Raw genomic sequence first — 15,227 nt, 5'->3', positions numbered from 1 at the left:
CTTAGCAACTGAACAAAAACTCTTTTTGCATTGGGGAAATTGTGCTTCAAAGGACAGGTGGCATTTCAAAAGACACATGGCCACCAAGTGAAAGTTTGCATGCAGACTTGGGCCTTCAAATCCATTCTCCACTAGGATCCTCTGTCACATAACAGTGTTGAAATGGCAGTACAGCCTGGAAGAGGAATTCTTTTTTATCTTTGCCTAAGAAGAAAGATCCTGTAAGGCACACAGCTCTGAAAAGATTTTCTTAGGGTTCAACTGCTCACTTGGATGGGATGACAGACTGGGTACTGATTGTAGGGTAGACTTCATCCCTTTACACCCACAGTGGTTTCATATCACAAAACCTACTGCTGTCAGTGATTCATTTCAGGGCTGGACTGAGAACAAGGAGAGGAGCTGTGACCTCAGTGCACTCTAGAAAGGCCAGGCGTTCATCTGCAGGGAAGCATAGCAGCCACGGCTGCTGAACCTAGAGAGGCCCCTCATCCAGGGCAGACTGGATGTACCTGCAGAGGCCTTAGCTCTCGTATCCACCTGTCCTCACCCGCGCCTGATGCCAGGGTTCCATGTCCTGCTGACATCCTCATGAGGTAGGGCTTGCACTGTCTAACTCCAGACTTGGACTGCAACATCCATGCTCTTCCTATGTGTCCTGAAACATGCAACTTCAACAGGAGAAATCATCCTGGAGAGAAATCCAGAGAGATTTTGGCCATTGCCAGAGGACCAAGAACCTGAGTATGGGCAAAGGCACCAATCTGAGGACTTTCTTCCTCCTTCAAATATGCCCCCTCATTTGGGAGAGGCTGGAGTTTCTAAGATGTGTCCTTGTCATCAGCTCCCTGTGTATACTCTGTCCCTTTACATCTAGCACCTAAGGTTCCATGAGGGCTGTGCCTGTCAGGAACTGATTACCTCGGGAGTCCCAGGAGATGCAGGGGAAAGCAGAGTCCTCAGTTCTGCACAAAGCACAGGAACCTTGGGGAGGCTGCTGGAAAGCGGTGGGCAGCGGAGTCACCACCATCTCCCCAGGAGGCAGTGGCCACATGGAAAGGGTTGAAATTGAAGCTCCATTTTCCTATCTTTGTCATCTCTGTCTTTCTACCCCAGGACTCTTGGCGCTGCTGCTGTTTCCAATGGGACCTACAGCCCAGAACAGTAAAGGTGAGTCTGGGGAAATGTGGAGAATGCATGCCAGGGTCTGGGTTCTCTCACCAACAAGAGAGAGAAGGAGACTTATTTTTCAAGTAAGGTTCAGAAATGGTTCTCTGGAAACAAGAGAAGTTGTTTCTTCTACCCAAATGCCCAGAGTGTTCTGAGCTCTTCCCCTTTGGATAGCATTGTCTCTCCCCATTCCTCCCTCCCTTCCCCCTATCCATGATTCCTTCCCTTCTTCTGCCCATGGACCCCCAGAGGATAGCTTTCTTTCATTCTCTGGAACTTCTGATGACGGTCTCCATCCCCACTTCTGCCCCTCACAGCCTGCGCTCTGTGGTGCCCTCCGAACTCCTCATGTGTCAATGGCACCGCCTGCCGCTGCGCTCCAGGATTCATTTCTTTTTCTGGGGAGATCTTCACGGACCCCTTGGAGAGCTGTGATGGTACGAAGACTTGGGGTGGTGGCAGGACATGCAGAGAATGTGGGGTACAGCCCAGTACCCATGGGAGACATGGATATTCAGTGGGTGCTTCAGTCTTTGTCCTCAGAACAGTCAAGCACAGGAAAAAGAAAAACAAAAAGACGCAAAAGTGGAGAGATGAGACATGAAAAATCCTGGCTTCCTGGAGAGGAGCTAGGTCTCCAGGAGTCTGGAGTCTGAGCCTCAGTTTGTCCTTTCAGGACTGAGGAGGGAGATGCAGAACTTCTACCCAGTCCCCACTTGAGCACTGCCCACTGTGTCCCAATCTGGGGTGCCAGTCAGAGGGCTAGGGAGATCAGAGCTGACTGCACAAGCTTCAGGGATGGCTTATTCCAGCTGCATCCTAGACTCAGCAGTACTGACCAAGAGTCTAAATCATTCCAAAAAGACATGGATTACATATCAGGCCCAGTGCTGCAGAGTCAGGTAGGGATGGAGATCTCTGTCTTGAGGGGACACACATCTTTGGGCGGTGACCTTTGCCCTGTTGTGTTCCAGATATCAACGAGTGTGGACCACCCTCACCAGTGGACTGCGGAAGCTCTGCAAACTGCCAGAACACGGAAGGGGGCTACTACTGCACATGCAGCCCAGGCTATGAGCCTGTTTCTGGGCCAGCGGTCTTCCGGAATGAGAGTGAGAACACATGTCGAGGTAAGAACGCTGCTGCATTTTCTGCCTCTCATTTTTGAGGTTTCAGGGCCGAAATGCTGGGTCATTTCTGAAGCATGCACGGGACAGGACCTTGGTTACAGGTGTAACACCCAGGTCTGAGTTGGGACAGTTTACAGGTACCTGTCCCACCTGCACAGAGAGGCAGATGGTATGAGCCAGGGACCCAGGTCCCAGCATTGCCACTTGAGAGCTGCATGTGTGACACTAGCCAGGATACTTATTCAGAAATCACTGTTAACATGGGAGATGTGATAATATTATTGTGATTTTCTGTTCTTTTTTAAGTACCCCTATCTTGCGCAAATAAAAACAAAAGCAGCTTTGCCAAGATCACTATGTGATCTTGGAAAAGTTACTTCACCTCTCTCTGTGCCCCACCTTACCTAACTATATAGTCTCTGTGCCCCAGCTTACCTAACTATAAAAAATAGGGGCAGGGGGAATTATGATGATTACCTCATAGAGTTGCTGGAAAGGTATATGAGGTCACAAAGCACAAAACGTTGATGGCTGTTGGGCTTTTAAATTATGGTCATCATGATCTACCATACCCTCTCCATGATGAGCATCCCTGGGAGCTCTGTCCCAGGGTGAGTGCTCAGAGGCAGCTGTCCTGCCCACTCCCTCACCAAGACCGGGAGGAGCATGGCCTCCATACATCACCAGGCGTTGCCCCACTTCCAGGGGGAGCAGGCAGGTAGGGAAAGGGGCAGGGGGCCAGCAGTGGGTCAGACAGGACTCCAGAGAGGGGTCCATGAAGAGGGATAGACCTGAATACTGATGATGGGGAGGGGAGGGGAGGAGAGTGAAGGCGGGAGGTGAGAAGGATGCTGAGCTCAGGGTTCAGAGGACTCTGAAGAGGGTTCTTTGACCCACTCTGCTACAGGGAGAAGAGCCAGCAACCCAGTGGGCCCAGTCCCTTCTCTCCTGCCCTGCAGACAGAGGGCAGCAGAGCCTCGCTGGTGGGAGGGAAGAGGGGATCTGCATCTGTGTGGAGTCTCTGCGAGCCCATAGCAGCCTCGGTGGGCGGCTGTTGTGCTTGAACTCATGACCTGGTCAGAAGAGAGAGCCTTCAGTAAATTAGTAATGGTCTCTCATCTCCAGGCCTACTGTGTGTTTGGAGAATGGAGATTGAGTCGACTTTCCTCCCCCAATTTGCCTCATTGGCCAGATACTCTTGTGCAGTGAGCAACCTGCACAACTGCACATGGTGATCATTGATCCCACTCAGAGTGTCTGCACTAAGGGGGCTGCTCACCCACTGTTGTGAGACCCTCCAGAGACATAGATGTAGAAGACTGAAGTGGGAGGGGACCTCAACAACCTCAAGGTGGATGACAGGGAGAGACCCGCCTGCTGGTTTGCATCAAAACATTCTGCCAAAGACCTAAATTTGTGACAGGCTCAGCTGGATTGTCTTACACTCCCCACCTCAGCATTCCAGCCCTCGCTGCACCCAAGTTCATGCCCATCCATGTTCAGGCCGTGAGGTCTGCTATGTGAAGAAGACCTGGGCTGGGTCCCTGGGATCCTTGTTCAACTCTTCCAGGCATCAGACGGCTCTCCTGTGTGCCTATCTAGTCTCCCAACCCTCTCTGAACCCCAAGACTCAGAACCTCTGCAGAGGGTCTCTTCTGGATGTTCAGAACACCCCACTGTCACATGGCATCTTATCTTCTTAAAAGAGGAAGTGACATTCAAGATACTCAGTGTGGTCACAGCACCGTGTGTTCCAGAACACTATCTGTCCTCATTGCCACTGTTAGCACCATCTGGGAGAAGACCTGGCCCCACTGGGACCTCTGAGACCCTGGGTCATGGTGGACTCTGGGGCCCCATCCAGAAATGTGAGAGGAGGAAGACTCAAGGAATGCTCCACTGTCCCCAGCCATCACTGACCCTGCCAGCAACTGCCTGGAGAAGATGCCTCCTGGCACCCTGACACAACATCTCAACTGCTCAGCTTCCATTTCTTTTCCCACCCAAGGCTCCACCTGACCCTCTCCCATAACTTCAGTTCATGGACCTGAGTTAGCTCTGATGACTGGGGCCAGGGAGGATGTTGCGTCAAGGGTGTGGCAGAGTGACATCAACCCCCAACCCACTGGAAGAATCGGGTAAATGAAGAGGTTTCCATCTGGTCTCAATGATAAGTTGTCACCAGGGACCATTTCCTCTGGTCTGACCCTCTACTTAGGAGGTCAACCCAGACTGCACAATGACTCAGACTATGTGAGGAAGAAGGTGGAGGCTGAGTCCCACCCAGCAGTGTGCACATGTCCACGTCTCTAGTGGAAGGCCAAGTGTCAAGATGGCAGAAACACCTGCCACTCTTCGCCCGTAAGCACTTGCTCCCTGCTTCAGCCACCCAGCCCTCACTCATCACGAGCCCTGCTCAGCTGTGGATTCTCATCACTTCCTGCCAGTCTGGGGGATGCCTTCATGGGAATCAGATAAAGGCACCTTCACAGCCCTATAGCAGACTACCAGACATTAAACCTACTGTCCAACACAGCCTGGTGCCCACTGCTCAGGTGGCCCTGGCCTTTTTATCATCATCCTCATTTTCTCTGCAACTGCCCACAAGCCTCATCCTGGAGCTGCATGACTCAGGGGTGGGTCTTCGTCCATGTCCATGGAGCTGGAGTCTCAGAGTTAGCATGGATGGAAAAGCGCTGTCCTGACAGGGTCAGCAGGATCCAAGGACAACTCAGCTGGCAGCATTCGCCTTGGGGAAGACAGGACAAAGTGCATCACCGGGAGCCAAGATGGGCCCTGCTCAAGGAACACAGCTGTACTCGGTTACCAAGAAGACCCACCCAGGCCTTTGTCCAAATCTTTAGCCTGGGACACGGGCAGCTGTGATGCCCCTATCCCAGCTGGGAGCTTCCCAGGGAGGCTCACGGAGTCAGAGATAGCAGATTGGGTAACTTGGGCCACTTCTCGGCAACAGAACTTCCGGGTCACATGCTCATCCATAGAATACCTCCACATGAATGAGGAGAGGCCCCCACTCACCAAGGAAGAGAGAGCGGGCCCTTCTGGATGCTTCTTTGCTGAAAAACATGGCTGACACCCATACCGGAAGGCTGTCCACAGCAGCAGGTATCCATCACCCTCTCCTTCCCTTGCAGACGTGGACGAATGTCAGCACAGACCCAGAGTCTGTAAAGGCCGCAGCATCTGCATCAACACCGAGGGCAGCTACACCTGCCAGTGCCCACCCGGCTTGGAGTTCAACCCAGAGGACCCGAGGCATTGCACAGGTAGACCCTCGGAAGACAGTGTGAGGCAGGCCTGGAGCTGGGGAAGGAGCTGAGATGGTTCAGGGACCCCAAGAAGGAGGGAGACAAGACTCAGGTTCCTGTGACACCAAGGGCCTCCCTGCCCAAGGATCGCCTCCTCGAATGGTCCCACCACAGACCAGGGAGACAGCAGAGCCTTCTGGGCCTGGGGTTTCTTTGTAGAGTTCCCTGCCCCCCAAGAATATCCACAGACCTCACCCCTACCGCATCTGCCACATTCGAGCAGAGGGAGGTGTCACCTCTGGCTTTCAGAGGGGGAACCTCTGTCCAGGGCTAAAGAGAACATGAGTAAGAGCCTTGATGGGAGAGTCGAGCTTCCATGACTCAGTTTCTATCTTTGCCTCATTTTTCTTCTTAAAAATAGGGACAATGTCCCAGCTGGAGTCATCTTAAGGGAAGCTGCCATGACAAGCTTTGGCAGTGAAGAGGCAGCTGCACTATGAGGAGAGCTGTGTCCTCAGCGCAGACAGTGAGGAGCTGGGAGACCTGGGCTGCACAGGACTGGTCCTCTGGGTCCTGTTCTAATAAAGGCAGGGATGCAGCTCCAGATGGCAGTGGTGCCTCCCCCTCACCCACCGCATCACATGTGGGTCGTGATCAGTGCTACAGCCTCCCTGGTTAGAAGCCCACAGAGCCTCCTGCACCAGACGTGAAGGGATTCAGCTTGGTCTGGGATTACACCTGCACCCACAAAGTTGTGCCCTGTCCACCTTGCAGGGAGGATCTGAGCTTATGGAACTTTTACATAGAAAATGTTATAGCACATTTATATCCCAACAGGCCAGGTAACTTGCAAAGAGAGGGTGTCCTCAGAGAGCAGCGCTAAGAAACTTGAGAAAGGGTTTGAAGAATGGGTACAGTGAGTGAAGGGAGGTAGCTCTGAGCTTCTGGCTTTTTCCTCAGATGTGAATGAATGCACCTCTGGGAGAAAGCCATGCCACAGCTCTACCCACTGCCTCAACTCCGTGGGCAGCTATGAGTGCCGCTGCCGCCCTGGCTGGAAGCCTATCCCTGGGTCCCCCAATGGCCCAAGCAACACAGTGTGTGAAGGTTTGGAGCTCAGATGCTACACTCTTGGAGACCCACACTCAAAACATCTGACCACTTACTCATTGGTACCCACACAACCAAACAGAAAGATCACTGGGGGTCCCCTGCTGTGTAAGGTGTTAAGCATTTTGAGGCTAAATGTGAAAAGATCTTGGAGGGGTGGGGGTGGGGGTCCTAGAGAAGGAGCTGGGGTACCAAGCAGAAGGCTCCCAGGGACCCCAGGCAACAGCTAATTCCCAACTGGAAAGAGGATATTTCAGTATTTTCACAAGCTGTACTTGTTTCACCTGCTGTCTGTCAGAACTCTACATACACACTTCCTATATATATTTTCACAGCATCCACTACTCAAGAATGTGCTGTCCTTGATTCTAGGAGGTGGCATCACCTCCTGGGGAACTAATATGGGAAAAAAGAGGGGCACAAGGAGGACATGGGCCTCACAGGACTGAGGCAGAGTCTGACCCCCTCCTTCTTGTCCCCAGATGCGGATGAGTGCAGCTCCGGGCAGCATCGGTGTCACAACTCCACCGTCTGCGTCAACACTGTGGGTTCATACACGTGCCACTGCCGCCAAGGCTGGGTGCCTAGACCTGGATTCCAGGATAAGCAAAAGAACACCATCTGCGAAGGTACCTGTACTGCCCTGATCTAAGACCCGCCCACAGCAAACACAGACACTGCCACACCTAATGAGTTGCTCACCTGTCCCCTGCAGAGATCTCCTTCCCCATCTGGACTGCTCCCTCTGAAATCAAGAGCCAGGTGAGTGGCCCCAAAGGGACAGGCAGCAGGAAATCTCTCCGCAAAGCCCGTTCATTTCCCCCAAGCTCCCACACTCACATGAGGCTCTCTGACCACCTTGTCTTCTCCCCTAGGCACTCTCTCACTTCTTTAACAGAATCCAGGATCTGCGCAGAAACTTCAGTTCGGTCTCTGTCCTGAACACTGTTCGGGTAAGGGCAGGACCCAAGAGAGGCAGGTAGAAGCATCCCATACAAGCCTTGGGAAACTTTGGTCTGGAAGGGGACACCCCAAAAACAATGACACACTCTCCCACAGGGTGGGTGGAAAGAGTGGACAGGTGTAGTGACTATTGAACACCACGGCACACCTACTAAGGCCTTTTCCTTTCCCTATTTCTGGATATTGGGTTTACATCATCCTTGACACTAATGAAGAAGCTTGACCTCTGAGTGGCTGGATTGCAGGGGCAAAAATCACCCTGGGAATCCAATCCAGTACCACCTATATCACCCAAACAGTCTCTTTAGTCTGTCCTCTGTGACTGGGTCATAACTTCATATGGCCTCTCAGATGCATGGGCTACTGGCTTTGTGTCCCCATCCCCCCAGGACCTCGTACAGGAGATGGGTGATCTGCTGGAGACCCCCAGGGACCTGAAAACCCTGCCTTTCTCAGAGCAGCGCTTTGTGGTCACTAACCTGCTCTTTGGCCTGGAAAATGTCCTGAGAGGGGTGAGCAAGGCACTGCCGAAAGGGTCATTTAACTTCAGTTCATCTGCAGGCATAGGTAAGTCAGTACCTGAGTCTGACCGCAGGTTCCTGCTTTGCTTGTTCCCTGCCTCCTTGCTCTTCCAATCCCACTAGAGCAAAGTGACCCTGCTTATATCTCCCAGTTAATGTCATAAACAAATTAAAATAAAAGGTTAAGGGCAAAATAGTTGAGAGGGATTAATAGGTACAAACTCGTAGTTGCAAAATAAATAAAAGGATGTAAGGTACAGAATCTGGAGAAGGAAATGGCAACCCGCTCCAGTATTCTTGTGTGGGGAATTCCATGGACAGAGGAGCCTGGAGGGCTACAGTCCAGGGGGTCGCAAAAGTCAGACAGGACGTGGTGACTAAACCACCACCAACAATGTTCAGCATAGGGAATGTAGTCAATGATATTGGAAATGAATGGTAACTAGAGTTAGTGTGGTGATCACTTTGTAATGTATGATATCAAATCATTGTATCATACACCTGAAACTATTATAATATTCTAGTTCAATTTCAGTGAAAAACAGAGAGAAAAAAAGGTTAAAAAGAAATGAAAAACTAAACTTTCATTGTAAAATGAAGTATCAGCACAGGAGATAACTATACTGAAGAATTTATGATAAAATATAAATGGCTTCAGAACAAGACCACCTGCTGTCTCAGACGGTAAAGAATCTGCCTGCAATGCAGGATACCTGGGTTCGATCCCTGGGTCAGTAATATCCCCTAAAGAAGGAAGTGGCAATCCCCTCCCAGTCCTCCTGCCTGGAGAATTCCAAGGACAGAAGAGTCTGGTGGGCTACAGTCCATGGGATCGCGAGGAGTCAGACAACTGAGTCACTAATACTGTCACTTTCTTTTCAAAAAAAAAACAAGGTATTAAATTTGGAAGTGTATAAATCTAGTATTATTTGCTATTTAAGTCTCATTTGTTTTATTAAGTTGAAATGCACTCAATATAAATTCACCATTTTAACCCGAGCGTACAATTTGGAGACGTGGAGTAGTGTACAGAGGTGTATAACCTTCACCTCTATTTCTAAAACATTTTCATAATCGCAAAGGTATTCTCTGTCCACTAAACAGTCACAATTTTCTCCTTTCTTTCAGCCCTGGAAATCAATTATTGGTTTTCTGTCCCCATGGATTTCTATCCTCGATAGTTCCTATAAATAGAAATAAATATATTATATTTCCTATAAACATTGGGTTGTCTTACCTTTTGACTGTTGTGAACAGTGCTACTGTGCATATTGGTGTATAGGTATTGGCTTGAACATCTATTTTCATTCATTTGAGTCACAAAGCTAGGAGTGGTATTGCTGAGTTATGTGGTAGTTCTATTTTCAACTTTTTGAGAAGCTACCTAAATATTTTCCCAAAGTGACTATTTTTCCATTTGCCATTGTCAACAGCAATGTACAAGGGTTCCAATCTCCTTATTGTCAGTGACACCTGTTGCTTCCATTTTTTTTTCTTTCATTTTAGCCATTCTAGTAGCTGTGAGGAGAGATTGCATCATGGTTTAATCTGCATTTCTCTAGTACCCAAGGATGTTTAATATTTTTATGTCATTGTTGAGCATTTTTGTACCTTTCTTGGAAATATGTCTATCTACTCAAGTCCTTTTGCTTATTTTTTTTCCTTTTGGCCATAGCATGCAGCATGCAGGATCTTAATTCCCTGACCAGGGATTGAACCCAGGTCACCACAGTGAAAGCCCAAGTTCTAACCACTAGATGGCTAGGAACTCTCCATCATAATAATTAAACAGATATACTATATAAAAACATATAGTATATCTGTGTCTCATTGAAAAAGACCCTGATGCTGGGACAGATTGAAAGCAAAAGGAGAAAGAGGCAGCAGGGTATGAGATGGTTAGATAGAAATCATTGACTCAATGGACATGAATTTGATCAGATTCCATGGGTTTGGGAAGTACTGGGAAGCCTGACATGAAACAGTCCATGGGGCTGCAAAGAGTTGGACACGACTTAGCACCTGAACAGCATGGTGTTATAGCCATCGAAACAATCACAATTACTAATCTAACTCCCACAATTCATAGAACTGTCACTGGAGGTGCAGGCGCCAAGCTACAGGAATATCACCTTGATTCAGAATCAGACAAAGATGATGCTGACCTGGGATACAGTGCATGATTCTGGTGACTCAGGTAATGTCTGAGAAAGCAGGTAAGTCTTCACTGTGTGTCAAGATGCCCAAGGATATGACAGATGGGATACTGAAGTTTAAGGTGAATTGCGGGGCAAAAGGAAATAGTCCATCTGTAGAAGAAGAGGTCCTTTTGGGCACTGCAAGATGTCAGCCTTAGCCTTGTCCTGCAGGTCTTGCTGTGGTGGGCCTCCTGTCCACTCCAGGGATGGACAGATTCCTGGCTGAGGCCCCTCTGGTCCTGGATGCTGAGGAACCGACAACTCTACGTGAGACACACAGGGGTTTGCTGCAGGAAACCTCCCACATCCTGCTGTCAGATGTCATATCTGCCTTTATCACCAACAAGGACACTGAGAGCCTCAGGTCCCCAGTCACCTTTGTCTTCCAACATGTGAGTCCAGATGGGATGGAGTGGTGAGTGTGGAACAGGCCTGAGTCCTGGGCCCAGCCTTGGGCTTCGGGGGGCTCCGTCATGGGTGCATAAACTGTTTAGGAAAGCCCTTCACGAGCCAGCTTTGGGTCAGCATTTCTGATTAACAGAACCCCGAACTCACACCTGCTTCCTCTTCCTGTTAACACAGTCAGTGACCCCTGGGCCAAGAGAGAAGGTGCACTGTGTTTATTGGGAGCATGGCCAGAATGGAAGTGGTCACTGGGACACCAGAGGCTGCTGGGTGGCCAGCACCAGAGACAACAGCACCACTTGCCAGTGCACCCACCTCAGCATCTTTGCTGTCCTCATGGCCCACTACGGTGTTCAGGTGAGACCCCTCGGACAGGCAGCATTCAAGGGCTACTGCTGTGTAACAAACTGCCCCCCACACAGCAGCTTTAGAAACATAGATTTATTATTATCTCATAGTTTCTTCAACTTTGCAATAGTCATGGTTCAGATGAGCTTTCTGTTCAAGTTCCTACGAGTCTTATAATCCTTTCATCAGAATATTGGGGTCATCCCCTAACTCCCTGATTTCTGGCAGATTTCAGTTCCTGGTGTTAGTAGGACTGAGGTAGTGTTTTCTTTACCTCTGGCAGCAGAGAACCAGGCTCAGTTCCCATGGGTGCCTGCATTCTTTCTCATCTGTTGCTGTTGTTCAGTTGCTAAGTCATGTCCCACACCTTGCGACCCCATATGCTATAGCATGACAGGTTCCCCTGTCCTTCAGTATCTCCCAGATTTTGCTCAGATTCATATCCACTGAGACATTGATGCCACCCAACCATCTCATCCTCTGCTGTTCCGTTCTCCTTTTGCCTTCATTCTTTCCCAGCATCAGGGTCTTCTCCAATGAGTGGACTCTGTGCGCATCAGGGGCCAAAGTATTGGAGCTTCAGCTCAGTCCTTCCAATGAATATTCAGAGTTGATTTCCTTTAGGACTGACCGGTTTGATCTCTTTGCTGTCCAAGGGACTCTCAGAGGTCTTCTTAGCACCACAATTCAAAAGCATCAATTCTTCAGCACTCAGCCTTCTTTCTGGTCCTAATTCTCCTCTCGGACCTCTCACAGTGCACCAGTGAATCTGTCTGGAGATCAGCAGGAGAAACTCCCTCATGTCAGAACTCTCTCAAACTCTGAATCGTTTTCTGCAAGAAGAGCCTACCTCTTCTGAGGGCTCTTCTGGTTACAACAGGTCCAACCAGGATAAACTCTCTAATTCAGTTGATGGAGGGCTTGAATTTCACCTGCAACACTCTCTTCACAGCAGCACTGGGTTGGCTCTTGACTGAACATCTAGCGGAAGATGGAGATGAGGGTGTTGTTGCCAAATTAAAATTCTGTTTATCCCAGGGGTCCTCACAACAGAGTGCTCAGGGGCTGTAGAAAATACGAATTTTATGCTACTACCATTGCCAAAATATAGTAGACTTCCTCCATCAAGGGTTCAGTTCTAATCTATAATCATTAGTTCCCTTATAAGAATGGATATTTCAGGGATGGGTGAGTGGCATCCAACGCAGGTGGTTAATACCTGGACAGAGAGTCTCAGGTACAGACTCTGTCACACACCATCACATGGTGGGGATGAAGGGTGGTGCTCAGCGTGAATTTCATGCCTCTGTGTACCTACTGTGGTAACCAGGAGGCTGAGTCATGCTCAGCAGTCTACAAGAAAATAAACCCTTGTGAGTTCCAGAGTTTGTTCTTGACTAAAGATTCTCCTGTCCCTCTGTCCTTCCACGGGCAGAATTAATCATTCAGATCCCATCAAATTCTAACATTCAGAACCTGGAGAAAGCTATCCACAAATAGACCAACTCTATCTAGGTGTTCTATTCTGATTTTTCTATGTCTAAAAATAAAAATGGTGGAAGGGTCATTACCCAGAGCAGGAAAATATGACTGTGGTCCCCTCTCTGCTGGGTCCCAGGAGGAGGATCCCGCACTGACTGTGATCACCTACGTGGGGCTGAGCCTCTCTCTGCTGTGCCTCCTCCTGGCAGCCCTCACATTCCTGCTGTGCAAAGCCATCCAGAACACCAGCACCTCGCTCCACCTGCAGCTCTCGCTCTGCCTCTTCCTGGCCCACCTGTTCTTCCTGACAGCCTTCGATAGAACTGAGAACAAGGTTCGTATACTTTTCCAAAATACTCCTCCCCAGGGGATTCTGAGTTCATGGAGCCACACTGCTTTGGACACTTTAATAAAATGACTTGGGTTCCAGGCAAGGTTAAATTGGTAAATAACCAGTCTCACATTGACTGCCACAACTAGAAGACAAACACTCTGTTGACAACTCCTTCATCTACATCAAAGTTCTCCCTAGGGGCAAGTTATAGAAGTACCAGGGCCGTGCTCCACCCTGACAGTCCCTCCTGGTGACACCTTCCTCCTCCACAGGTGCTGTGTGCCATCATTGCAGGTGCCTTACACTATCTCTACCTGGCCTCCTTCACCTGGATGCTCCTGGTGGGCCTGCACCTCTTCCTCTCTGCCCGCAACCTGACGGTGGTCAACTACTCCAGTATCAACAGGTTCATGAAGAAGGCCATGTTCCCTGTTGGCTACGGAGTCCCTGCTGTGATTGTGGCCATTTCTGCAGCTTCCAGGCCTCATCTTTATGGGACACCCACCAGGTAAATTAACTTTCAACTCTTCTTATCTCTCCAGCAAAATTATGTGTTGTAGAACAAATGTAGTGTTTGATTGTGACAGATCATAATATATAGACACTAAGTAATAATCGTAGAGGATGATAATAATTAAGGAGAATGCCTTCAACCTCTGTTTGTGAAATAACAAAGAGGAAATCCAAGGAAGTGCTTAGGGCATCATTTAGAAAAATATAACCTGCTTTTTTATCCTAATTCTATAGGATGTTTCAATTTTTCATTTGTAATAGTAGAGCTGATGTAAATAATTAAAATAATAGACTGTATCATAATTTAGCATTTACAAGCTGCTTACTTTGTGCTAACGCATTTTTCTAACCATTTTAATGTGTGTTAATTCAATTAATCCTCATAACAATACTATGAGGTAGACACTGTAATTCACCCCACTTTACAGATAAGTAAACTGAGGCACAAATAATTTAAGTCAATGAGGAAACGTGCACAGTTTAATTCAGTTTAGTAGGTAGCCAAGCTTAATTCAAATTCAGAGCCAAGCTTCTTAGCTTACACTTTTATTTTCAGCTTTTAATACTAGACTTACTGTTTTTGCATTCTTATTGACATATACTACATATATTGTAGGGCTTCCCTTGTGGCTCAGCAGGGAAAGAATCTGCCTGAGATGTGGGAGACCTGGGTTCAATCCCCGGGTTGGGAAGAAACCCTGGAGAAGGGAAAGGCTACCACTCCAGTATTCTGGCCAGGAGAATTCCATTGATTGAATAATCCAGGGGGTTGCAAAGAGTCAGACATGACTGAGCAACTTTCACTCACTCACTGCAAAATTCACCCTTTAGAAGTGTACAAATCTGTGGCTTTTAGAATAGTCACAGAGTAGTGCAGCTATCATCACAGTCTAATTTTACAACATTTTCAACTCCCCAAAGAAACCTCATACACAATAAAATTCACTTCTCATTCCTTCTACCCACTTCTCTGCCCCAACCCATGAAAAATACTTCTCTACTTTCTGTCTCTACTGGACATTTCACATAAATGCAATTATGCATGTGGTCTTTTGTGGATGTTTTTACTTGGCCTGAAGTTTTCAAGGTTCATTCATATCGTAGTATGTATCATGACCTCACTTTTTGTTGTTGTTTTTGTTGCTATCATTTTGCAAATAATATTCCATTATATGGATATGTCACATTTTGTTTATCCATCCATCAGCTGATAGACATTTAGATTATTTACCTTTTTGTAAAGCTATTATGAATGAGATCACTACAAACATATATGTACAAGTTTCATTTCTCCTGGTTATATATCTACCCTACAAGTAGAATCCTGGGGTCAAATGGAAGATCTGGTTAGCCTTCTGACAAACCACCACTTGTTTTCCAAAGCTTCTGGACTATTTTACATCCCAACTAGCAATATATGAGGGTTTCAGTTTCTCCATGTCGTTATCAATAGTTGTATTCTATGTCTAAAATTTTATGTTACAGGACATGGTCTAGTAATATAATCATCCTTCTCTGAGTTAAAACTACCTCTAGATTGTGGTAACCTTTTCCTGTCCCATAAAACAGAAGCCACAAGTACCTTAAGGATGCAAAACTGTAACTTCCTGCATATCTTTCCATACAGAAATTGTCTTGTTGGTGTCCTGGGCTATTTTGAAAAGTTTCCACCTGTAGGCTTTTTAAAACATCATCATTAGTAGCTTCCCCCCATTCCCACGCCACAGCTTTGATAAATCTTCATCACTCATTCTATTGCTCAGACTATGCCATTGTAAATATAG

General features: G+C 48.0%; 1 protein-coding gene across 1 annotated transcript in view; it reads left to right on the top strand.

Moving 5' to 3' along the window:
* Positions 666 to 15,227, top strand: part of LOC102180663 (adhesion G protein-coupled receptor E2) — a 46,252-nt gene continuing 31,690 nt past the window's right edge. The window contains 15 exon segments of the mRNA XM_018051687.1: positions 666 to 744; positions 1,117 to 1,170; positions 1,488 to 1,607; positions 2,145 to 2,300; positions 5,456 to 5,587; positions 6,530 to 6,676; positions 7,162 to 7,308; positions 7,395 to 7,441; positions 7,555 to 7,632; positions 8,032 to 8,209; positions 10,253 to 10,360; positions 10,533 to 10,753; positions 10,944 to 11,123; positions 12,733 to 12,930; positions 13,203 to 13,438. Coding sequence (XP_017907176.1) covers positions 666 to 744; positions 1,117 to 1,170; positions 1,488 to 1,607; positions 2,145 to 2,300; positions 5,456 to 5,587; positions 6,530 to 6,676; positions 7,162 to 7,308; positions 7,395 to 7,441; positions 7,555 to 7,632; positions 8,032 to 8,209; positions 10,253 to 10,360; positions 10,533 to 10,753; positions 10,944 to 11,123; positions 12,733 to 12,930; positions 13,203 to 13,438 — 2,081 coding nt within the window.

The sequence above is a fragment of the Capra hircus genome, chromosome 7 (assembly GCF_001704415.2).
Source record: "Capra hircus breed San Clemente chromosome 7, ASM170441v1, whole genome shotgun sequence".
In the NCBI taxonomy this organism is placed as follows: domain Eukaryota; kingdom Metazoa; phylum Chordata; class Mammalia; order Artiodactyla; family Bovidae; genus Capra; species Capra hircus.
This window is presented reverse-complemented; position numbering and strand designations above follow the sequence as displayed.